This window comes from Diadema setosum, chromosome 2 (assembly GCF_964275005.1).
Source record: "Diadema setosum chromosome 2, eeDiaSeto1, whole genome shotgun sequence".
In the NCBI taxonomy this organism is placed as follows: domain Eukaryota; kingdom Metazoa; phylum Echinodermata; class Echinoidea; order Diadematoida; family Diadematidae; genus Diadema; species Diadema setosum.
In genome coordinates this window covers 17,501,913-17,528,803 of record NC_092686.1, presented here as the reverse complement: position 1 = coordinate 17,528,803, position 26,891 = coordinate 17,501,913, and the positions used below count along the sequence as shown (strand labels likewise).

General features: G+C 39.5%; 1 protein-coding gene across 1 annotated transcript in view; it reads right to left on the bottom strand.

Annotated features, from left to right (window-relative positions):
- Nucleotides 1–18,017: 18,017 nt before the first annotated feature.
- Nucleotides 18,018–26,891, bottom strand: part of LOC140242974 (contactin-2-like) — a 60,651-nt gene continuing 51,777 nt past the window's right edge. The window contains exons 16-20 of the mRNA XM_072322719.1: nt 26,683–26,798; nt 25,677–25,863; nt 23,359–23,471; nt 19,769–19,952; nt 18,018–19,299 (exon numbers count right to left, since the gene is read on the bottom strand). Of these exons, the coding sequence (XP_072178820.1) occupies nt 19,187–19,299; nt 19,769–19,952; nt 23,359–23,471; nt 25,677–25,863; nt 26,683–26,798 (713 nt within the window). The 3' untranslated portion in view covers nt 18,018–19,186. The remainder of the gene's footprint in view (nt 19,300–19,768; nt 19,953–23,358; nt 23,472–25,676; nt 25,864–26,682; nt 26,799–26,891) is intronic.

Here is a 26,891-nt window from a genome sequence, read left to right as displayed (position 1 = left end):
TTATTTTCAAAAAAAGAAAAGAAAAGAACGTTCTTCCAGGGAAGTGGCTCTCACGCCTCCCTGTATGGTTCTTCGTTACTCTATCCAAGATACAACCAATGCATAAGGTTCTTTCGAAGTATAGAGCGTTTGAAAGAAATAAGGCGCAGTTTAACAGAGCTGTCATGCCATAGCTATTTGACTTAGGAGGTAAGTTAAGATGCCCGGAGTATAGTTTTTCAATTCGACTATCATCATTCTTGTATTAATCAGACCCCGATTGTTTTTGCGCAGACGAAAACATATCTTGATCTACGGTAGATTACACAAGAATGTTTAGTAGCCGGATACCTGATTAGAGGTCATGTGTAACGTGCACCATAGAAAATCAAATTTTCCATGGAATAAAACGTAAATGAAAAATTGTATAATCATGTATTTAACCAGCAATATATATATATATATATATATATATATATATATATATACATATATATATATATATATATATATATATATATATATATATATATATATATATATATATATATATATATATATATATATATATATAAATACAAATATATATATATATGTATATATATATATATATATATATATATATATATATATTTATATAAATACAAATATATATATATATATATATATATATATATATATATATATATATATATATGTGTGTGTGTGTGTGTGTGTGTGTGTAAGGGAGGAAAATACTAGTATAAAGAAGACAGGAAGGTAAAGACTTTAATGAACATGATGAATGAATCCGTTCATGACTGAGTGAGCGCGCGTTCCTAATTTGCCGCGTGGGCCACATCGGGGTGCCATTGTAGTGTGACGTGCTAGGCCTATTGAAGACCATCTAGGTATGCTTAATAAACAGCGTGACTCCAGACCACTCCAGAGTACAGCGACTCTAGCGAGATGACCCTCCTCTAAAAAAAAAAAAATACATCCTCTCCTTTTTTTCTGTCATCAGAGGAATCTGAGCTTGGTTTTGCTTTTTCTCTCTTTAAAGGGATAGTTCAGTTTCGGTTGAGATGGCGCTTCAGGTTTCCATCGTTTTTTTATGATGATTTTATAGATAATGAGAAACCTCTTATAAGATATGAAAAAGCTTACAATTCTAAAAGGAATACATATTTAAAGTTTATTTGATGAAAATTGGTTTTGAAATGGATGAGACATCCCAAACAAAGCAATTGTAATAAAAGGTGGAACCCACCTTTTATTGGGATCGTTTTGTTTTACTTTTTTTTTATATCCCAGCCATTTCAAAACCAATTTTCACTGAATAAATTGAATTCCTCTTAGAAATTTTCTTAGAAATTGTATGCTCTTTAACATTTTATAAAGTGGTTTCTAAGTATTTCGCAAAAAGTTAAAAGCTGAATCCTCACATCAACCAACACCATTATCATCTCTTTAAGCTGGAAGCGAAAGATGTGATCAATGACTGAGTGCTGATTGAAGAAAGGAGAGAGAAGGGGAATTCAGGGAAGAGAGGGAAATGAAGACTCGGACGAGTGCTACTCTGAAGAAAAAAAAATGTTAGTGGTAAACAATGCTCCTTTATTCTTTTCGCTTGGTTCGCCTTATTCTTCCACGCTCGTTCCTTTCCGATCATCAAGGCGTAGATAAGCAACAGAAGTGATTGTGAAATGAAAGAATCAAGTTAGTGGCTGAGTGGCCAAGTCGTGTCAGGTCAACCTTACGCGAGATTGCAGACAAAACAGCGCACCAGACGTCTCCTAAATTATAGATGAAAATAGTCACTATCAAGTGAGTGAAAATTCCGCTTGATTCCATGAAAGTGACAAACCATTTTTTCGTGATTCATAGAAATAGAAAAAGTGCAAGTAGAAGGTCACGAGTTGAGAATATTGTTGCACTGATCGTTAACAGAATGGCTGATCACACATACACAAACCTTACTTTGTTCTCTTGTTCATAAATATTGCATTTTTTTTTAAAAGCAGCATTAGGTATGATATCGATTGACAAGATAATTACTTCTATAGCGGACATGACGTACAATGTTTGGCAACATGCATAGGAAATGTCTCGTATAATATGTGAAAAATGCTATCATGCATTCAGTCTCGTAGAAAATTGTTGGTGCACGCATGTCGTTGGTGGAATGCGCTTTTTATGAGAGAAAAAAAGTCCTGGACTTTATAACTTTCGATATAGGTCAGACTTAGCGTTGGTTTAAAAGTTCTTTCACACATTGCTACTTGCGACGGCTCTCAGAGATCACCTTTGTATAATCCCCTATAGAAAAAATATTGACAAATATTAATCATTATTTTTGTCATCGATCGTAACATTTCTGTATCATTTTGTATTGTATTACATAAGTATTTTGTCAGTGTACTGTTATTATTGGAATAATTTAAGCGCATTAGAGACTTTACTGTACCATACGCTGTACAAGCAAAATGTATTCTTATTATCTTATGTGTGTGTGTGTGTGTGTGTGTGTGTGTAGGCCATATATATATATATATATATATATATATATATATATATATATGAGTAAAATTTAAACGTGGTGTTTTGGCGCACGTCAAAATTTGTGGCATTCTCGGTAACTGAAAAAATATAAAGTGTCAAAAAAAAAAAAACTACGTACACTGCACTCAACAAAACCTGAAACTATTCTAGCGTGGAATGATAGGCATTTAAAGAGATGACACTGAAGAAACTGCGGATCACTACTGTATATAGATTATGAAGACTTTCCCAAATAAGATACGCAGTGTTACTACTCCTCTTTCTTTTTGATGAAATAAAGTGGACAATACTTGTCTCACGTGTCTCAGTGGATGCAGGGACATCATCAGTACATAATAATCAGCGAAGTTTGAGGAAACCCGGACAATCAGTTCAAATTGATTTTGGAGTTAAAATGGTAAATAGAATGCATTATTGTATTATATTTTCCTTTTTCTATCATAATGAAAGAGCACCACTTGATAATTCTGTCATCAAGTCGGGAAAAATGCCAGTAACAAGTCGAAGGAATGTCTACTTTTTCCGATAAAAACATTTGGAATTTTCTTTACGTTTTCTTTGCATATTTGTCATCCTGTCATACTTGTTATCCTCCGATGAGTCCAAAGGAAGATTACGTCGGGTAGAGTGCGAATGGAAATGCATTCAATCTTACATATTGCCTCACTGTCGGTCAATCTCTTAATTCCTTTTTCTTTTGATCTATTTAGATTTATCAAGGGCGAAATCTATCCGTGACTTTCAATTATCAGTGAGTGTTGATTTTTGCTGCGTCCAAAGACTTAATTCACTTCACATTAGCCCACATCGTTTCGGATGGAATCGTGTAAATCTAGACGCCACGTGATGTTAGAATAAAAGGCGCGGGTATATACCACATGTATTACATTCCATTTCTCGGTTTTCACTGATTATGTCACTCTGAGTCTGGTCGGAGCCTAGTTTCCCTCTGACCCCATTGTTTCCTCCCTGGCCCGGAGCTGAAGCTGGCCAGGAGCCACCGCTTGACAAGTCGCTGACTGCAGAACATCGCCACCTCGGCCCACTAACTGGGTTGTTTATCGGCGGTCGCGGGAAAGCGATACATTAATGGTATTGGGGCCCTCAGGCGCCACCACTTAACACATCACATGTCTGCAAAATGTTCAAGGGATCACTCTTTCTATCAATAATGCTGAAATAAAATCGTCTCACTTCAAACGTCGTGAAAGCGATATTCTCTACATCACGGTGCTGCCTTATCAAAGGTAACGAAAGCTAAAAAAACCCCAGTTGATTCAACGTCAGATCGGAAGGTCAAAAGCTCTTCTCTAGAGCCATCGGACGGTTTCCTTTGCGATGCTGCGATAAGCACCCGCATTCATAACTCAATTTCAAATTTTGCGGAAGTTTCAACCGATTTGACAAATGACAAGGTTTTGGAATGCGGATCTATTTATTCTGTGTTTACTTGAAGGCGGTCGTTAGTCGTTCGGAGGTCTTTGGGAACTTCGGTGAGGATGGTCGAGTCAGCCGTGATTTTTTATTTTCGTATGTCCTTAGTAACGGGCCGCAAATATTTACCAATAAAGGGGTCACTGATATCGATACAATACATCCAGTTCTCACTGAAAAGAACTGAGACCGCCAAGTCTAAAAGGAAACACTGTAATTGAATTTGGCAGCAATGGCATTCGAGGCTGTCACAAGAAAGAAACGATCACCGACGAATAATAAAGGCTTTTTTTTTTCACGAACAATTCCTTTCCCTTTCGATCGTTTTTATCTATAGGGTGCCAACCATCAACAATCTGACGCATTTTTATTGCACTAAGAACAAAATCAAACTTTGGCTTTGGTTGCACGCAATACAACGTTCCCTCACCATGAAAGAAGCAAACACAAGATCCGTTTACAGAAAAGCAAGACCATACATTGTATCGCTGGAAAACATGTTCATAAGAATACATACCCGTTCAATGACAATTATCTTCATTATCTTGATGAGGTCGAAGTTGCGTGTATCTCTTTCACTCAAATTTCTCATGGGCAGATTCATATCATTTTATGCATGAGACTGGCTTGCTCTGTGGCCAGTGGCGTAACTACGGGGGGGGCATGGGGGGGGGGGCACGTGCCCCCCCAATCCGCTGGTAAAAAAAAAAAAAGAAAAAAAAAGGAGAAAAAAAAGAAAAAAAAAAACCCTACCAAAATGGTAATTCAAGGGTTAGTAAACTGCTTTTGAAATCGACATGAAAGGATGATCAAGAAAAAAGATATTTTCTAAGATTTCTTTTAACCATATAATTAAAGAGATAATTATTATAGCGAAACATTGTTCAAAAAGCCCAGAGACGACAAAAGATTGTGATTCAGTGTGATTCCTGGTTGGCATTTTGAATACCAGCAGGATGTGCGCAGTGTACTCAGAACATCGGAATGGCAAAAAGAGTCGCTGCAATGTTGCGCAATGTGATGTTTGATAGATTGTACACATTTGCTATCAAAGCTTGATCATTGATTTTGCAGTGTTGCTTTACATACTAGTCTATATTGCCTTGCATTGCCAATAATAAGACTTGACCTTGGCTATTTCCTAACTTTTCCATCTATATGAAACACACACACTCACAAACACAAACAAATTAGGGGATGCTCTATATATAAGGTGCAGATTTTGGACATCCTTCTCCCGCTTGGTCACTTCGACGCCCCCTCGCTGGTCATACCTCCCCCAATCATGAACATAAACCGACACCCTTGACTACCAGTGGCGGATCCAGGGGGCGCACCGGGCAACCCCTCCCTCCAAAGCGAAAAAATATATATGTAGCTACAAACGACAATTTTTGGACAGTAAAATGTCAAAATTTTCAAGCTCGCTCGCTTCGCTCGCTCGCATTTAATCGTTATGCAATTCTCCTGATGCTGCTGTCAGTAATTGCCAGCAGTTGCGCCCGGTGCGTTCCCTCCCTTTAATTTCCAAAGCGAAGAAATAAAGCTAAAAACGGCAGTTTTGGGACTGTAAAATGTCAAAATTTTCAAGCTCGCTCGCTTCGCTCGCTCGCATTTAATCGCTATGCAATTCTCCTGATGTTGCTGTCAGTAATTGCCAGCAGTTGCGCCCGATGCGCCCCCTCCCCTTAATTTCCAAAGCGAAAAAATATAGCTAAAAACAGCAGTCTTGGGACTATAAAATGTCAAAATTTTCAAGCTCACTCGCTTCGCTCGTTCGCATTCAATCGTTATGCAATTTTCCTGATGTTGCTGTCAGTAATTGCCAGCAGTTGCACCCGTTGCGCCCCCTCTCCTTAATTTCCAAAGCGAAAAAAATATAGCTAAAAACGGCAGTTTTGGGACTGTAAAATGTCAAAATTTTCAAGCTCGCTCGCTTCGCTCGCTCGCATTTAATCGCTATGCAATTCTCCTGATGTTGCTGTCAGTAGTTGCCAGCAGTTGCGCCCGGTGCGCCCCCTCCCCTTAATTTCCAAAGCGAAAAAATATAGCTAAAAACAGCAGTTTTGGGACTATAAAATGTCAAAATTTTCAAGCTCACTCGCTTCGCTCGTTCGCATTTAATCGTTATGCAATTCTCCTGATGTTGCTGTCAGTAATTGCCAGCAGTTGCGCCCGGTGCGCCCCCTCTTCTTAATTTCCAAAGCGAAAAAATATAGCTACAAACGGCAGTTTTGGGACTGTAAAATGTCAAAATTTTCAAGCTCGCTCGCTTCGCTCGCTCGCATTTAATCGCTATGCAATTCTCCTGATGTTGCTGTCAGTAATTGCCAGCAGTTGCGCCCGATGCGCCCCCTCCCCTTAATTTCCAAAGCGAAAAAATATAGCTAAAAACGGCAGTTTCGGGAACATTAAATGTCAAAATTTTCAAGCTCGCTCGCTTCGCTCGCTCGCATTTAACCGTTTTATGCCATTCTCCTGATATTACTGTCAGTAATTGCCAGCAGTTGCGCCCGGTGCGTTCCCTCCCTTTAATTTCCAAAGCGAAAAAATAAAGCTAAAAACGGCAGTTTTGGGACTGTAAAATGTCAAAATTTTCAAGCTCGCTCGCTTCGCTCGCTCGCATTTAATCGCTATGCAATTCTCCTGATGTTGCTGTCAGTAATTGCCAGCAGTTGCGCCCGATGCGCCCCCTCCCCTTAATTTCCAAAGCGAAAAAATATAGCTAAAAACAGCAGTTTTGGGACTATAAAATGTCAAAATTTTCAAGCTCACTCGCTTCGCTCGTTCGCATTTAATCGTTATGCAATTTTCCTGATGTTGCTGTCAGTAATTGCCAGCAGTTGCACCCGGTGCGCCCCCTCTCCTTAATTTCCAAAGCGAAAAAAATATAGCTAAAAACGGCAGTTTTGGGACTGTAAAATGTCAAAATTTTCAAGCTCGCTCGCTTCGCTCGCTCGCATTTAATCGCTATGCAATTCTCCTGATGTTGCTGTCAGTAGTTGCCAGCAGTTGCGCCCGGTGCGCCCCCTCCCCTTAATTTCCAAAGCGAAAAAATATAGCTAAAAACAGCAGTTTTGGGACTATAAAATGTCAAAATTTTCAAGCTCACTCGCTTCGCTCGTTCGCATTTAATCGTTATGCAATTCTCCTGATGTTGCTGTCAGTAATTGCCAGCAGTTGTGCCCGGTGCGCCCCCTCTTCTTAATTTCCAAAGCGAAAAAATATAGCTACAAACGGCAGTTTTGGGACTGTAAAATGTCAAAATTTTCAAGCTCGCTCGCTTCGCTCGCTCGCATTTAATCGCTATGCAATTCTCCTGATGTTGTTGTCAGTAATTGCCAGCAGTTGCGCCCGATGCGCCCCCTCCCCTTGATTTCCAAAGCGAAAAAATATACCTAAAAACGGCAGTTTCGGGAACATTAAATGTCAAAATTTTCAAGCTCGCTCGCTTCGCTCGCTCGCATTTAACCGTTTTATGCCATTCTCCTGATATTACTGCCAGTAATTGCCAGCAGTTGCACCCGGTGCGCCCCCCCCCCCCACCCTGAATTTCCAAAGCGATAAAATATAGCTACAAACGGCAGTTTGGGGACTGTATAAATGTCAAAATTTTCAAGCTCGCTCGCTTCGCTTGCTCGCATTTAATCGTTATGCCATTCTCGTGATGTTACTGCCAGCAACTGCCAGCAGTTGCGCCCGGTGCAACCCCCTTAATATCCAAAGCAAATATATATATATTATATATACATACACAGCTACAAACGGCAGTTTAGGGACTGTAAAATGTCAAAATTTTCAAGCTCGCTCGCTCCGCTCGCTCGCATTTAATTGATACGTTATGCAATTCTGATGTTGCTGCCATGAGGTGCCCCCCCAATGTCTTGACCCACGGTACGCCACTGTCTGTGGCACTGTGTTTTGAAGAGATCGAGTGTATTCACACACGTCTTTCTCTCCGGGAGTATGCTATCTATAGAGAGCGGTCATCAGTTCCTTTATTGTGTATAGACGTCACGCATCGCGATTCAACAAATTACAGGGGATTAAGCATACTTATAGAGATAATCGCTCACTAATTCCTCTTGCTAATCAGCTTAAAGTTTCCTACCTATTTCATCTCAGTGTATTTTAGTTCTTTGGTATTTCAATTGAACTGCTAATAACCCTACCAGAATACCCAATTTAACAGCAAGTCGGTAATACACTGATATTTCTGAATATAATAGACATAGATATAGTATAAGTGCTTTTCATGACCCATGTAGGGCCTATATAGTCCCGGTATAGAGTATTTTGGGGGCAAGTGCTCCGAATACATTATTATCAAATCACTGAAATCATACTCCATGCTAATAATGTTTTCTGCTTCGTTTCCCATATAATTACCCTAGCCCTGTAAGGATGAGCCGCCTGCTGTCAAATATTGTGTCTTGCTAATCAGGCCATGTTGCGATCGTCGGGTATATCATACGAAGTTGTAGCGGTACTAGCATTGTGGGTTTCAAACACTGTGACTGTCGAATTTTATATCAGACTGCCACCGTGTCTGTCAGGTATAGAAATGAGGGAATGATTATTGGGTATAACCTTGTCAAGCATGCATAAAGTATTTTCTGGCGATAATGAACTGGGGATAATGAAAAGAAAGAAAGTTGTCTTGATGCGATCGGAAATCGTGACGGTTAATAGTCAACCCAAGTCTGGTAATTTGCTTCGAGTAGTCAACCCGTATATAGTCAATGACAGAAAGAGATAGTTTAAGGTGTGCTTGGCTGCACTGGTAGATTAGGACCATAATTATGATTCGTGATTCATATTACAATCACGATTTCACGTTATGACGTTGTTATTTTCTGCTTTTTTCTTGACGCAGTACCTTGCCGTCCTGAAAGTTGCTTTCTCTCTTTTACGTGAAGGACGTTCACGACTGAACTTGTTTTTGTCGGTCTATAGAAGAGGGTCGTTAGTTACAACCTTTTAAGTGCGCTTGTATGACCGCAGTCAAAGGAAAGACTAATGACCATCCTTTGTCAACTAAAGTCTCGATAATTTACAAGAAAGAGGCAAGAGCTAAACAGAGAAGTTGATCTCTCTTTGAACGAGGCCGACAAAGACCAGGCTTTGTTAATGGCGGTTCCTGCAAACCACTCCTCGACACGCCCATTGTGGGGACCGGGTTTTGTTGTGCCGTGAAATCTCCCAGCTGAGGTCTGGCCTAAATAGTTTCAAACTCCGGCGTCCTAGAGCTGCCTACACCTTTTTCTCGTTGCTCTGCGGCTTGTTTGCTGAGAAACATAAACAACCAAACTTATGATATAAATGAATTCATTAAAAAAAGGCTTCATAGTCCTGGATCTCTGCTAAGATGGATTGTACACAGCATAATTATTACCTTCGATGTTGGCGAAACAGGACGCAATCGCATCAATCATTAACTTGCACGTCGAAAACGCATCTTCTTTTTGGTTTCAGTAAGAGCGACAATTTGAGAAATAAAGTAGCATTGCCATGTTTCCTAAAAGATAAGACTTTGTTTGTTTGTTTGTTTGTTTTTCTGTGAACGTGTACTTGTGCATGTAGAATGCATGTCTGTCAGTTTCTTGACAAATTCTTTAAAGTGAAATCAGGAAGAGAAGAAATATATTGACAATTCACACGAGCTATTAGATCTAAAAATCTACTCGTAGATTTTGACTTGATATTCAGAGTATTGTCACATTCATGCGTCAAGACTGTATTTCACGCCAGCTGCTAATAAATATCACAAACTCTTCGGCTCATGAAAGTGAAAGTCGCCATTACAAAGTATGGCCGTCCCGCTTGGAATATTGTTAGTTCAGAAAATCCCTCGAGAAGAATAAAGAAAACATACAAAAACAAAACAAAACATGAAAGGGCCGTTCGTGCAACATTAAAGGGATAGCACGTTTTTGGTGGTTAGGGTGCTCCAAGAAATTCATGTTTGTTTGTTTTTCATTTTTTATTCTTAAGCAAGGGCTGGGATATTATCTGAAAGTGTGGGATTAGGGTTCGATTGTGTATCTACAGAGAACACGTCAAAAATTCCTTCAGGGGAGGAACGTGTAAGCAAGTAAAACAACCTGGCCTCTGATTTCCTCGTGTCGGTGAATAACTTTCCACGATAACCACTACTTATTCTTGCTACAGACGACCATCCTGTCGGTTATATTCCGCAGATCAAGCACTCGTTTGTTTAGTTTCCTCGATTCTTCTCTCGGTATTGATGTGTCAAGTCATTTCAAGCCTAAACCAAACCTCTCTGCTTTGGTGGGGGGGGGGGGGGGGGGGAGAGGTAAGGGAGAGCTCACCCCGAGACATTGATCAGTCCCACTCCCATCTTTTCTTCCCTTCCAAGCACACAGAGATTATTACACCTCCTCGACAATACTCGGATTGCTTGGCAGGACCCTCAACAAGCATTCGTCATGAAAACACTCCTTTTTTCCTCCTAAAAAAAAGGTCTAACCCCTCACTCCTTTGAAGAGGCCGACAAAGTTCGAGACAGGGATCATCTTGTTGTTTTTGTCGCCAGTTGTTTGGGTCGCTTTTCGAACCAGACCCGACCGCGGTAAACGCGTTATTTCTTGAAAGGTATGTTATTCTAACCTCAAGAAATGAGCGGCCTATTCTTTACTTTCACCAACAGACAGAAATGGGAGCGGGAAGGGTCGGACTATTGTTTGATAGATTTATTATTCGCGTCGAAGGGAAAGGGGTGGGACGAAGGGATGGCGGGACGGGGAGGGGGGGGGGAGGTTGCGGTTTGTGGTTAGTACACTCATCAAATCACCTACACACAGGGGAGCCCAGTTGATATGATGTTTGGCCAAACGGTCCGTTTAACAGTTTTGACACTCCATCAAAGGCATTTTCCCCCTCTTTTTCACCGGCTGTGATATCTAACGCGTCATATTTTGTATGATACTACATAAAAGAAATGCCACAATACCGGCATCATGCGGTATAGATTACGAGCTGCGTGGTAAACTCTGTCTCTTTAGCAAGACGAACCTCTACATCTCCACTTCTTTGAACAAGCCGAAACATGCCCCCCCCCCCCCCCGTCGCGTACCTCTACAGTATAAATCATTAGACCTTCAAATGAAAACATCCAGGAATGGATGCCGAGACCATTTTGTAGTTATTATTTGTTTCTAGATGACATTTTGATCGAAAAATCGACCATAGGCAGGCCTTTGCTCTTTATCTGTCCCTTCTCAAAGTACGTGGCCGTAATGTGACACTGCTTGTAAGCCATAGTTCACTCCTTACTGTCAGCTCGACCCCACTCTTCCCCTGCCCGTCCTCTTTGCCTACTCTGAGTCTGTCTCGCCCACCCCACCCCCACCCCCATTCTTTGATCATGTGACTGCAATCACGTGCTCATGTAAGGTTAAAGTAGTACATCTTTGAGTGCAGGTCATAGATAAAACGAAAAATGACCAGGCTATAAAATGACCAGGTAAGGCAATCGGATAAAGATGACTAACAAACGGACCGAGGAGAGACAAATAAAACAACGGAGTCACAGCCCAAACGATCTCAGCACAAAACCTTACATAATTCTGACTGAAGATGGCGCTAATCTCGATCCGTTTATCTTTGTAGAGAAAATTGGACCTTTTGAGTACATATACATACAATTGTACGAGAGATCCCTGGAGGGATTCACCATTGTAGAAAATGTTTCACTATTGTCACTTTACATTTCACGGATTGATGATCAGAGTGGGGGAAGGGTGCTAATGCCTTCAGTCCTGTTATAACAGAAACCATTCACAGCTTCTCTTGAATCATGCAACTTTGATTTCCTGCCAACATTAACAATGTGGGGGGTAAAAACTGATTTTTACTAACAAGGTCCGGAGTTCTCTGTCAGGTGTACAGGTGTGACAAAGAGAGAAGAGAAGAGAAGATTAGAAGAGAAGAGAGAGGGGAAGAGACAGACAGACAGACAGACAGAGAAGGAGAGGGGAAAAAAAGGAGGGAGAGAATATCAACTGAGAAAAATAATGTTGATATTTCAGAAAGCATGTAGAAAATATTAGAATGAGATAACACAAACGTGCACACACAATCACACACAACTACACACACATTCTTAAGAAATGCTTCTGCTTGGGATATGATAGCTTGCTCAAGGTAACTGATCATAATCCATTATTTGTTTCTTGTCCTCAATGGGTTAAGAACATCTCAAAGCTCATATAATTTTCCCCATATGTTCAAGCATGTTAGAAAACTTGGAACAACTACACGGCAAATGTCCTTTGAAGAAAAATGGGAGGAAAATTGGAAATAATTTGTAAAAAGTAAACTTTCAATCACCATCACTTTAAAGGGATGATACAGTTTTGGTCTAGATGGGCTGCAGGTTTCAAACGTGTGTGCGTGTGTCTTCATGACATAACAAGAAACCTCTTGTGAAATATGGAAGAACATGCAATTCTTAGAGGATTTCAAAGTTTACTTGATTAAAATTGGTCTTGAAATGGCCGAGATATCCAAACACAGCGATCCTCATTAAATGCAACAAGTTACAGCATTTAATTTGGATTGCTTTGTTTGACCTTGTTTTTGGATATCTCAGTCATTTCAAAACTGATTATCATCAAATAATCTTTCAATACCCCTTTGAATTGTATGCTCTTTAACATTTCATAGAGTGATTTCGAAATATATATTGAAAAACGTTAAAAGCTGAATCCTCACCTCAACCATTATAGCATCCCTTTAAACATCACTTGTCAGAAATCACACACAAGTATTGAATGTTACTGAAACACTTTATTTCACATTTATTTGTACACACCTCCAATAATGCACAGGAGAGGATAAAACGACGTAACAGTGCACAAAATACAGTCAGATGCTCAAGGATTAAAAAACCTGAGAAATATGCGACATTAATTCAAAGGGATGGAGGATAGCCCACTTACAGCCCTCCTTGGCTTGATGGATTCTACTTCCTGAACTCTTTACTAACTATACCCAGCATTGGTTGAGAGCTTCATACTATACCAGAGAAGCAATATACCAGTCTCTTAATAAAGACTATAGCCGATGTTTGCTCTCATAGTTGAAGGTCATAGAAATCTGTAAAAACTGCCAACCCTTCCACCGTACAAAACTTGCTGTGACCATTAATATGCAATGTGAGTTTATGCTGACAAGAGGACTCAATGAGACAAGAAGTCTGTCCTGCCTTTGACTCAAGAGGGCAGCCTACTACATGCCATCTGTATCCTGCTCCTCACTCCCTCCTTTTTTATTCTTTTTTTTTTTTTTTTTTTTCAGGTGTGGCTTTTAAAACGTTTCAAAGTGTCTCTAATTTGTGTCACCTGAAGAATCTGTATCTGGCCATTCTTCTATCATTCCAACAGTTTTCAGTTGAGACAACCACACACACAAAATTCCTCGTAAACCCTGAACTCATGGAGTTGTCATCATTAGTGTGCATTGAAGCACTGACACAACCTAGTCACAAACAGAAGATGGCATTTATTAGAGTATAAGAACACATGCTAGAATTAACTGTGAATCTGTCTAGTGGAGCAGAGTAATTCTTGTCACAGCAATTCCTTTTATATCTCTCTCTATTAACTCCCAAATGAGATTCACCCAAAACATTTGTCCCACTAATCTGAGTAGGAAGTATCTGGATATCTCATTGGCTCATTCATGCTGTACAAAGAAGTGAAACCACCATGCCACCATCTTACCAGGGAGGCTACATGGGGACTTGCACACGTTTTCCAGCAGATACTATCACCAAGATCATGTGATGTCACAAGCTCCATACATAAATATATTGGCGATGTACGTGGTAAGATGGCGATGCGGTGGCTTCAAAGCGACTAGCGTATGAGGTATCCAGATATCTCCTGTAGAAATCAGCGGTTTGTCCATTGCCTGTCAAGCAATCAACCTGGTCTGCATATCACACACAGTTTCCCTGTAAACAAGCCCTGGGGGCACTCTACTCTTACTGTCCTGCTTGGACTGCATTTGCAGAAAGATGTCTTTTTTTTTTTCTTCTGAAGACAGTCCAATAAAATATAGTTTTTCTGCACAAGTTTGACATGAATGACATTCATCTAATCATGGCAGTATTTCCTGGAGAATTCACAATTGTCATTTTGTGGAGTGGAATACAGGGAGACAGGGAGGAACAGTTATTGTCCGTATAGTTGATGTGTATGCTTGTATTGAAAGAAGATACGTAACATTAGAATATCAATTTGCAAAACGAGTTAAGGCCACAACCCCAGAGGTATGGCTAACTGCCAAAGATCTCACATGAAAATCTGATACTTTCTGGATTGATATTTGACTACTGGATTACTGGGAATTATTTAGAGGAGGTATACATTTTTTGTCATGCCATATCATACAATGTTGTTGTATATTCATAACTGAAATGGAACAAATCAACCTCTACTCCAATAAGTCTAACTTGACATCGTTTGAGAGAAACAATTTTGTTCCCCCGAGTCAAGCCCCATTCAAGAGGTAAATGCAGCAATGAAAGGTGATAAAATAAACACAGAATTAATGATAGAAGATCATTGTCTGTTAAATGAAGAGCCTAACAATATACGCACATTTTGCATACTTCATTTCCCCCAAGGTCTTTCTAGTACACGGTACATTCGATTTTCAATCATCTTATTGTCAGCTACTCTATTGTGTAGTGTGTACTGATTTGTATAGTATCAATACTGGGTATCATCTTTGTTTTTGTTTTGCTTGTCATTTATTTCTTACATGAAGGAAATAAATGAAATAAAAAAAAACTCCAACAAACAGAGTTTCCTCACACTCCTCTGACTCCCTCTGTGTAATCACAGAACAGGTGACGACAGGAGCCATAGACTCTTCCATGTTACTATGTTACAAAAGTCACACAGCACAACTTCCCTTTGGCAAAAATCATATCTAGAAGTAATACTGAAGCAAACAGTCGACACATGAAATAAATCATTTTGAGTAAAAAACAAAGGAGCTAGATCTTCAGATAAATGATAGAATGTATAAAGATGGCTACATTCACTTCAGTACGGAAACACTCCTGATATCACAGTCAGTAGCACAGGGGAGAAACTTATCTATACAGAGAATCTGTGAAACGTAAACTGCATATTAAAGAAGACTTTGAATTTGTTATGCTAAATCCTACAGATATCTATCGAGTTCGTAATCTTGGAACATATGGTTTAAGTATGAAAGCAAATCATGAAATACTCATATGGAGAGCACAATGGAAGAAATCAACAAGCAGTTGCTCATTTCAAAAGGAATTCAAATTTTGTACACAAATGTGACCCATTCCAGTCTTTAGATCTTGTTATTGCCAATGTGGTGTAGACAAACAATTCTGTATGCAGACAGAAAATAGCAAGTGGAATGTGATAACAACCGATTTCAGAACAAAATTTGCTACTGCATATGTAAACAATGAAATTACATGATTTTTTCACACCAGAAACACAAAATCATGCCTTAATGGTAACAATTCCCAAACTTTCTAAAAAGTGGATTACATACACTGTGTTTCTATTAACTTTATTCTGGCTTCCAGGAATTAACGTACAAATGAAAAAGGTCTTTAGGTAAAAACATGAAACTGATATGATAGTGAGTAAGTACAGCTTTTACTAATCACATTTGTGCTGTACATACTACCTAATGCATCATCTTGGCAAAAACACAGCATAGTCCAGTTTTGAGTAATAGCCAACACTCATAAACTGTATTAAAGTCACATGCTAATATGACACAACAAACCGGAAGAGTGACACTCACCGTTTACAGAAAACACCAAGACTAGATGCGGGCCATGATCTTTCATAAATGGTAGACTCAGCATGAAATCATTGGATGTTGTGACTTCACGGAGGACAGAAATGCCCAATCTTCTAGCTCTACTCACTAACTACAAGCAGACACAAATTCTTGGTCTTAACATTGTAACCTTTCAAGGTGCTAGCTCCATTTTACAAGCTGTCCAAATATTCCACAAAAGAACTTTGCAATTGGCGGTATCGGGCATGACAGTGATTTGAATGACATCAGTCGTCATACTTCTTTTTTCCATCCTGGTTGAGTCATGACCTCTTGATACACAGGTAATATTTCGGTCATTTCTGTCCATGCTGCAGCCATCTTCAAGATCAACAAGAAGACACCACATTTTAGAGCAACACTTTCACACCATTAGTACAGACTGAATATGTCATTTCCTGAGGATAAATCCTCACTTCAGGCTTCTCCAGGACTAGTTTTAGTCTTGATCCACCAAAGTACCTGACAAATGAAGGCTTCTACTGCCAGCAACAAAAGTACGTGGCTTCACATCGCGAAATTTCTCTCATGCTTATGGATCGACATGGAAAGCTATACAGCTATCATACACTTCACTACATGCTTGACTATAATGGCTTATCATCTGAACACATACTAGTACATAATGTCCTAGGATTCTAACAAGCTAATGTCACAACTGAGGCACCAGTAATATATGTATACTCTTATCATCATAATTATATATCTTACATCTCTCCACAATCAGAAAACGCTTTCTGCTGTCGGTCATCCAGAGTTCTTATTAATCATTGTGGATGATTCCACTCAGATAAACAAAAATCAAATGAAATAAGCTTACTTCTGCAGTAAAAAAGAAAAGAAAAGAAAAGAAAACATTAAATTGACTTGAGATGACATACACAATGAGACTGAAAGTCGAGTAATCAATTTGATCATAATCAAGCCTCTAGTCCCATTGGGAGGATGGGTTTGATCTCTTGAGGTACATCAAGTCTGAAATCAAAATATCTGTGCTATTTCTGATGGGCTTTGGAGACTACTCTGGGGGTGAGACTGACCAGCCTTCAGTGGATCCTCAGCTTGGGCTACACTCTTCACTCAAAAAGAGGTATTGATAACAGTCTCTTTCTTGTCCTGCAAACTATCACATGATATCATAGCTTGACATCTGTGAAGTTGTCATAACATGACAGGAGAAAAGGGCGGGCATTTTGAGCTGATCTTTAATCCTCGCCATGAGACGATCATGAGACCAAAAGATGGGCGTGGATTTGGTTCTCTGCTTAGGAAATACAGTGGTAGTGGTTCCCACGATCTATTAAAGGTCACTGGTTCAAATCCCCAATGACTGGGAACCAATAAAGCTACCTTTGCTTTATCCATTCTTTTATCTATGCATTTGTGAAATAAGAATATCATCCTCTTTTCTCTGAATTAAAGAACATTCAAACCAAAGAGTGAAGTCACAGAATGAGACTTCAAGTTGAAATCATTTTTTTTTTTTTTTAAATTGCAAAAAGCTGCAAACTTGGGCACAGTGAACTCTTGTGATGGACATAATAAAACATACCAATACAACTCCTATGGTTATCAACAGGGCTTTTGGCCCTCAGCTCATTGCAAATATCTGCACTCTATTCGGAGAAGTTCATATGAAACGCAATACAAAACATTCTTTGCACAAGCTCAAAACAGTACTGATGAACAAAATCAGACTCCAAAATAGTACTCAGCCTAAAAGTACAATACAAAAGTAAACATAAAGCTCCTTGGGGAGGATAAATATTTAAGACAATGAATATTTCTTGCACTTCTATCAAAAGGAAAAACATGCTCAACAAAATGGAAGAAGCAGGATATGCAGATGATACATAAGTTCCTTATTTTTATCTTATCATTATGATTTTCTTCTATTTTTTTGGTTGCTGTTAATGGCTGGTTGCTACGGAAACATGGAACGGTTTTAATCCTAAGTTCAGCCAGACAGCATGGCAACTACTGTAAAAGTGGATATTTTCGCGCGACTAATTTTTCGCGCTAGGCCGGGTCAGAAGAGTTTCGCGTGTTTTTAATTCCGCGGAATCAAGACATCACGCACAGGAACGTATGGCAAGCAAAAACATTCGCGTGTTTTTATTTTCGCGCTAGTTTCTGGTTGCGCGAAATGCGCGAAAATTTCAACACCGCGAAAATTTCCACTTTTACAGTAGTGCGAACACTGCTGCCACATGTTTACTTTGCTTTGCATTGCTAAGCATTGCAACTCAACTCTAACAAGGCCAGTGAAACACCAGAGACAAACCAGTAGGTATGTGAACACATGGAAAGTACAGTCCAGTGAGACATAATGAGAAATGGTTCAGTAATGGAGAAAACATGACACAGGACAAGCCCCTAGGCTTTCTCTTCAGACTCATTCTGACTTGGCAATTTTGATTTGTCCATAATTAGGGCTGACCAAATGTGTCTCGTACCGTGTGAAATAACTTGTTCTCACTCAACCCACACTGCACTGATATAAAGTTAAACCAATTTTCACATAAGAGTTCAGAATCTAAAGTGTCATTGTATACTGAACCTTAAGTATAACGCAGCTATATGTAATCATGATGGAAATTTTAATCTAAATGGGAGACAATAAAGCAAAGATAATGATCGATACCAAGATATTTCTGTAAAAATAATCAATAAGATATGCAATGCTTATATAACTGCACACAAAAATCATACAATCAATATTGCCCTACTTGAGTATAACAAGTCATAACTTGTAGTACGTAACAGTAGTATTCACATAGTTCAAGCAACATGTACAAAAAATATTTCTGCAGATATTTGCAGGTATAATACAATGACATGTAACAACAACATCCACAGTCATGCCACAAATAGATACACTCACATCCAGCACGCAACCCACAACCAGTGGCTAAAACCAGCTTTTGATACTTTGTACTTGCCTTGACTACACCTACCATACTCACACTGTATGTACATACAAATAGACCGCTACAGGCTCATATATCTACACAGTCAAGGAGTGGGATTCATGAGTTTGAGACCAAAATGAGTCTCGCCATAGAGAATGCACAAAGAGCTGAATTCACAGCATGCTGAAAGCGATGAAAAGATGATGATCACATCTGACCACTCCCCTACTTGTGACTTGTCCAAACTGACGAGGGACCTGAAGAAAATTTTTGAAGATTTATTGACAGACGTCCGTATGTTTACTAGGGAAAAAAAACAACAAAAACTACAAGATTCAGTTTTCGTGTTCCTTTGTTCTCTCTCCAAGACTGAGAGTGACTCATATTGTAATGATTGTTGAGGCTGAAAGCCTTCGTGTTTAAATGTAGAGTGCAGTCTGGGTCGCTCCAATTCATAAGAGGTGATATATCGTATGGGTGATGGCTGTGAGAAGCAGCAGCGTAAGGGAGAGAGTTTGTACTGTGCCGCTACCTCTGTCACCGGTTGCCCCTGTCCTTGTGTTGCCTGTAGGGTGGGGGGTGTATGAGACAGAAGAAAGCCAATAAAGAGATGATATAATGAATGCCTATACTACACTAAGACACTGCAAACACAACTTCATTAGCCCTGCATCATTAACCCTGCTTTTCTCACTGACAGTCTGTTTATGTGCTCTGTCATTGACTTTTCATGATGATGGTCTTCACATGGATACTCCACAGATGCATTAGGCATACAGCTATACATTTTATACTTGTAGTAAAATTCATCAACAAGTGAATCATATCTAGGGTACACAGAGACTGTGTGGAATAAAACAACATACTCCCGAGCACAAATGTGTGATACAAATCATTGATACATGTCATCAAATGAATGGAAAAACCATCCGGTTAAAAGAAAAGGAGCGCTATAGTAGCGAGAGGGATTGCTAAATTGTGCTTACTAGAGCACTGACACACCTCATCCTACGGCTACCACTGGCAAGACTTACCTGTTGTGACTTTCTCAGGCGGTTCACTAATGGTGCCATCACCACCAGCGCTATAGCCCTGGACGGTGACCAAGTAGGTGGTGGCAGTGTCCAGATCCTTGATGGTTGCTCTCGTTGTCGAGGCTCCCGACACGGTCAAAACCTCAGCATCTTTCTCGTAGATTCCTTCCTGCCGGTAACGGATCTGGGTCACACACACACACACAAATCATTGATTTTTAGGACCATTCTAAAGTTTGGGTACAATACTCACTAAAACGGATTTAGCAAATTACTTATACCCTATTCATACAGGGCATTTAGAAGCTTCGGCATTCCTGCACCCCTCTGAACTCTGTATGAACAGACAGTTGGGCCCTGGAAGGCTCTAAAGTTGTGCCACACTCAAGGTTAGGCGTTGGAGTTCTCCTGAAGCAGTCTTAACTCTGTATAAATGGTCACCAATGTTTAGAGTGCTCTCCAGAAGTGAAAAGCGGTATGCACTGTGCATACAGTTTGTATGTTAGAAGTTCCTGCACACTCGAAGGTCACTAAGACAGTTAGGCCCCTCTCAGCCACTTCACATGTAGTCTCAGCGAGCAGCGATTCTCTGCATGAACAGACTCAGAGCATTTCGGGAACACTCTTGGGCCAAACTGTATAAATGGGGTTTTAGTAACCAATCCTAATTGCAGTACACCAAGAACTTCTGTTATTTCTTCCAGTCTTAACCCTAAAAAGACTGGGCTATTTTGGTAGCTCGAAAGACTGGGGGGGGGCCTAAAGGGCCCCCCCTTAAGATCTCGGCCATGGATCGCGCGATCGCCGCGGAAATTTGCACAATGGTAGTGTGAGATGTAATCTACAAGATCGTATATTTAAATTTTCCAAAATAGTCTTCTTTTATTTTATTTTGATTAATTATGCTAATTTATGCGAGAAATCAGACCTTTTTTATCTAAATCAGTAAATAAAGCTCCAAAAGTGCTCATTTTTGGTCTAGATATTCTTTGTAGCATTCTTAGCAAATGTACTTGAAAAAAAATTCGGTATCAAAATTAATTTCTTATTTATTTTATTGTTTTATGAATTTCTTATGTATTTCTTTGTTTTTTCGACCTTTTGTTTTTTTTGTTTTTTTAGCAAAATTTGTGGCAGACCCTATTTGAAGCATAACACTACTAAAACAAATTGATTTTAGCCATTGAGAGTAAAAATAAGCATATTTATATGAACCATGTGATAAAACTCAATTTGTATTGACTTTGTACACAAAATCACATTTTTGAGCCATTTTCGGTCTCGCGTGCATGTACAAAAAGTTATGTAACTTCAGAACCGTACCCCCGGGCGTCACAAATTTGGTGTCAAAATGTGCGGGAAACTCGAAAGAAAAAAGTCATAGAGCATCGCGGCGAGAGCATTGTGTGTTGCTGAGTAATCGCGCGAAATGTCGAGGGGGGGGCCTTTTAGGCCCCCCCCCAGTCTTTTTAGGGTTAAAGGGACCTACAGGGTAGGGAATACATTGTTTTATCTCCTTTTGGTATGAAAACACATACTAATGATACATTTACAGCATCACAATGATTTCTGTGAAGAGAAAAACCAAGAAATAATTGATGGCATCTACAGAATTCATTAAGTATTCAAATTTTGCATGCAATTTTCATCTACTTGCGCATTTTAATGACACACAAACGTTCAATGCCAACTTTATCAATGATGTTGAGGGTGGTTTCCCTTCTGGATTTAGGTGCCACAGGACACAGATTTTAGCTGATATGCTTGTTTAACTCTCGGTCTAATCTCTCAGCAACGTGGCACTAACGACAGAGGTGAAACACATTAGGAACAAATTTAAGGCTTATTCTCCTTGTTTGTCATGTCATAGATGCTTATCTGTGCATTATATGAGTAAACATGACTTAAAAAAGACATGCGTACCATTGTGGCAGACCATGTGAACTGTTAATTACGTTGATAATTTGAGCAATTGTGGCAGCTCTGATGAAAAGTTACATGAAATATACATACGGGACTGCAAGCAGTTTACAACCTTCACATTTGACACATAGATAAACAAAGTTTGTTGTCCAAGTTTGGAATCTATAAATCTTTATAACTACTGATTGTGGACCTCATCACTTTTGTTCCAGATTAATACAAAAACATTACTCATCGGAGGGTCATATGAATGGTATGATCACTTTCATAGAGTCATGTTCATTCAGCGACATTGGAGATTTTGAGCAGCACATTACAGATAGTGCTTGAAAGCATAGGCATCATGCATGCATATACAGTAGGTACAGACGAGCAATGTTATCATGTATGCCGAAGCATTGGATGCGACTGAGCGCATACAGGGGCCAACAACAGGGTATCGGTCTATGTTTGAGGATTGAAACGAGTGATGCTCATAACAGAGCTTCAACCCGACCAAAGATTGTACAAATGTTGTCCTTTTATGGAACCGGCAAGAAATTCTGAAATTCTGAGAAAATAGTTGTGGTACGTGTTTATGAGTGGTATATTTGTCATTTAGCAAAAACCAAATTCCTTGCCTGGTGAAACCTTTAAAAGAAGTCATCACTTGACATAAGCCGAATCAGGACAGGAGCCAAGCAATGAAGATGATTTACTTATAATGATTAGAGAAGCACTCTGAGAGCACACACCTCTGCCAAGCAGGTTTTTCCACCACTGATCTTGTTCTTCCATAGAGATCAGTGATTTGCACTCATACATGCATGCTGAAAATAGCCCACTCTCCCAATATAGAAGCCTTCTGTTACATCATCAACTTTCAGCTGCGCGGTGAGCCTCGCCCTAGCAGAAACTGGAGCACGCACTTTAGTGCCCGTATGAAAACCTTAAAAATACGCAGCTTGAACTCTCAAGTTCATTGACCCAACTTGCCAAAATATCAAAAATCCTTCACAAAATCCATAAAAATTCCCAATTCCCTACCAATATTAAATTGTGTCATTCTCAACCTTTCCAACCAAGTTTCATCCCAATCCGTTCACAACTTTTGGAGTTATTTTGCACAGGGACAAACTAACACTGATGAAAACATAACCTCCTCCCTTGGCAGAGGTAATAAAATTGGAAGGTTTGCTAAGTGATCACACATAAGGTACCTGATACTGTAAAAGTGGATATTTTCGCACGACAAATTTTTCGTGCTTGGCCAGGGTAAGAAGAATTTCGCATGTTTTAATTACGCGTAATCAAGACATCAGCTACTGGAACATATGAGCACGCAAAAAATATTTGCGTGCTTTTCTTTTTGCGCTAGCTTCTGGTTGCGCGAAATGCACGAAAATTTCAACACTAAAAAATTTCCACTTTTACACTAACCTTTAATCAAAAAGAAAATACGTCTCTCAAGAGTGGTGATTTGATTATCACTGCTACCTTATTACCACTTCATTTTTGTCTTCTTCTTTTTTTTTTCTAGATTCTGAACAGTGTATGGGGAGGTCTATGCAGAGAAGGCATTTTATCCTCAAACATCTATGGTCTTTAGAACTCTCCATAGGAGAGAGAGAGAGAGAGAGAGAGAGAGAGAGAGACTGGACCAATCAGACAGAGGAACCAAAGATCACCTTGTATCCTTGAAGGTTCTCCTCCGCTGAAGAGGTGGTAATGCCCCTCCACTCCACAGTGATGCTGTTACCGTCTGCTGTTAACCTCACATCGGTTGGACTTTGCTGTGGACCTGAAGAGAGGACACACTCTGGGTCAAATAAGTTGATTTTAACCCCTGAAAACACACTCTGGGTCAAATAGGTCTTGATCCTATTACCTGAAACACACTCTTGGTCAAATGAGTCCATTTTAATCTCTTGAAAACACACTCTTGGTAAAACAAGTCTTGATTCTAACCCCTGAAAACACACTCTGGGTCAAATAGATTTTGTTTGACAACACATTCTGGGTCAAATAGGTCTTGATTTCAACCCCTGAAAAACACACTCAGTTATATAGATCTTGCTCTTATCCCTGAAGACACTGTGGGTTAAATAGTCTTTTTTTTTAAACCCCTGATGGCATGCTCTGGGTTAATGGGTCTTCTCTTTATCCCCCTGATAACACACTCTGGGTCAAATAGGTCTCACATTTAACCCTATTCTAACTGGGGGGGTCAAATTGACCCCCCCCCTCGACGTTTCGCGCCACGATTCCGCAACGCGCAATGATTTTGCCGCGTCGTTTCATGACTTTTTTCATTGAAGTCTCCTGCATATTTTGAGACCAAATTTGCGACGTCCGGGTACACCGTTCTGAAGTTATGCAATGTTTTGCATATGCATGTCAACCCGAAAAACGCTCAAATTCATGATTTCGTGTGCAAATCCAATGCAAACTGTGTTTTTTTGTTTAATTGATATAAATTAGATTATTTCAACTTTTAACCATTGAAATAAATCAATTCTAATGTAGATAAGCTTGAAAAAGAGCCTCCAACAAATTTTGGCAAAAAAACAATAGAAAACAAAAGATCGAAAAAACAATAAAATACATAAGAAATTAACAAAACAATAAAAAACAAAAGAAAATGATTTTGATTGCGCGATTTTTTTACAAGAAAATTGTTTGATGTGTCTTGAGGAACTCTGACACAAAAATCTAATAATCCTTCAGTCTTTTTGATGGAGTTACAGGTGAAAATATGATTTCATGCGTTAATTTGCATAATTAATTTATTAAAAAATATGAAATCAACATTTTTCTATTATATGACCATGTAATCTTGTAGGTGACATCCGGCTCTATGTTCAAGCAAAATTTTGCAGCGATCGCGCAATCGGCGGCCGAGATCTGAAGGGGGGTCAAATTGACCCCCCCCCCCCAGTAAAAACTTGGTCTAAAATAGCCCAGTTAGAATACGGTTAACTCATGACGACATGCTCTGGGTTTCACCCTGGGTGAAATATTCTGGGTCAAATACAGTAAGCCCACACATACCTCGGAGCCCTATTCTGAGTCTATGTAGTCTTTTTTTTTTTTTTTCTTTTCTTTGATGCAAGTTCTACTAGCATTTTATGACAGAAGTGCCATTAGGGACTGTATCTTACCCTTTCACCATGGCACAACTTCATATGTGGTTTAGATTGTGGTGACATTAATTTCCCTTACTGCATCACTGCATTGCATTAGCCTTTCTCATTGCTCGCTTTTGTGGTTTCAAAATAGACTCAATAATATATGCCACTTAGCTCTTAACCTTCCCCTCAGTCAGTTAGATACATTCTTGTTGAAGCCTAAAGGTAAAACATAGATCTCGAACGGCTAAAATATGTCTTCCCCCAATTGGAATGTGTTTGTAATAAATTTAAAGGGCCTATCAAACTCTTGTCTGGCTGATGTGATTTGCCAGGATAATGAGTTGTATTGGAGTATTGTGAGACCAAAAGTGTAAAATAATTTAATAAAAGTATCCAACTTTCATTCCAGCAGCGCCCTCCCTGTTCAGCAGTGGGTAGGCAGGATGTTGAATACATGATGATTAATTGTGCCCTAGTCGTAGCATTTCCCAACAAGCTGCCTATGATTCCCTCTCATGTAGGAGATCTATGGACACTGCTACAGCCTGACTTGTAATTGATTGTAAAACATTACGTAGCAAACCACACTTGGACATGCTCTCAGATTGCAGTACTGTCTTTTTTGTTATTTTTTAGCATTTTCGTCCTTACACAACTGAAATCATGCTATCACAGCATTATTTTACACATTTCTTGCACATACGAGTTCACTTTAGAGCAAAAATTAGCAGTTTCTGCAGGGATATGGACACAATGTTTCACCTTTAAAATCCTTACTGAGGAACTGTGATAAGGTTGAGATTACTTCTGTAGCTTTTTCTACACCCCAATGAAAGGAGAGGGATAAACCTGTGATACTCCACAGCATTACGCACTCTTTTTCAGGGTAGTGGCAGTCACGATGGTACTCTTGGGACCCTCTCCACCTCCACTGTACGCCATGACCACAACAGAGTATTGGGTGTTTGGTTCCAGATCATGAATGGTAGCTGACACACCTGGTCCCTCGCTGATGCCAGTTGGTGCATTTTCTGGCTCCATTCCTTGGGTCCAATACTTGAACTGTGCATGAAATACAGACAACAGATTTACAATACATGCATAAGCAGTGATCAGTGTTTTGGTATTGAGCATCTGTCTATGAAGGATATCATTTACACAGTGGATAATCGTGCTACATGGTCATTTGAGGTTCAAGACAAATTTGACCTCGATGCAATTTCTGTGCAGTGCCTCATTGATGGGTCTTACTAACAATAGTACATAATTCTCTACCTATAAGGGTGTCTGCAAACAGTAGAATTTACCTGTCCTACTGGAAGAGAGAATATAATTGTAATCTACAGTGTTCTAGCCAAAAGGAATCCCATTTCCAAAGATCCCTCTTGGGTCGAAATGTGACCGCCCAGCTCAAAACTAAACTCATAAGAAGTCACAAATTAGGATTCTCTTTACAGGACAAAACCAAATAATCATTTGGGTTGACCAATGCAAATTTGTGAAGCTTGTCATACCTGGGAGAGTATTCTTTCTTCTACCTACTGTCAAAATTTGGTGGTTTAAACCCATTGAGGACGAGCTGATTTTACTATACCAAATGTTTCCAGTAGACACCTCTCTGAGTATACTTGAGTCTTGTCTTCATAGAGCTTACACAAAATCAATACTGAGATACAAGCAACTTTTTGAGACTACAAGTTTTTTGTTTGTTTATTGTTGTTTTTTTCAGACAGGTACTGCTTACACTTGGAAATGGCATACATTTTCATTGAAATTTCTGTGCAGCAGCCTGAGTGATCTGTATCTTTAAATTCTTTTTCTTCCCTTTTCTATGAAACTGCACCTGGTATATGTATATGTCCCAAGGGTGTGGTGACCTACCTTGTAGCCTTTCAGCTCTCCCTGGAAACTATTAGGGTCCACTCCTGTCCACCTGGCAAACAGGCTCGAGCCAGATGCACCGGACACAACAAGTCCAGTGGGGGCACTCTTGGGTGCTACAAGGCGTGGAAGAAAGAGACAGGGTAACCATAGGTCCATGCCACATGTTGGCATTTCAAGTTAACTCAAAACATTAGCATATCATGGCT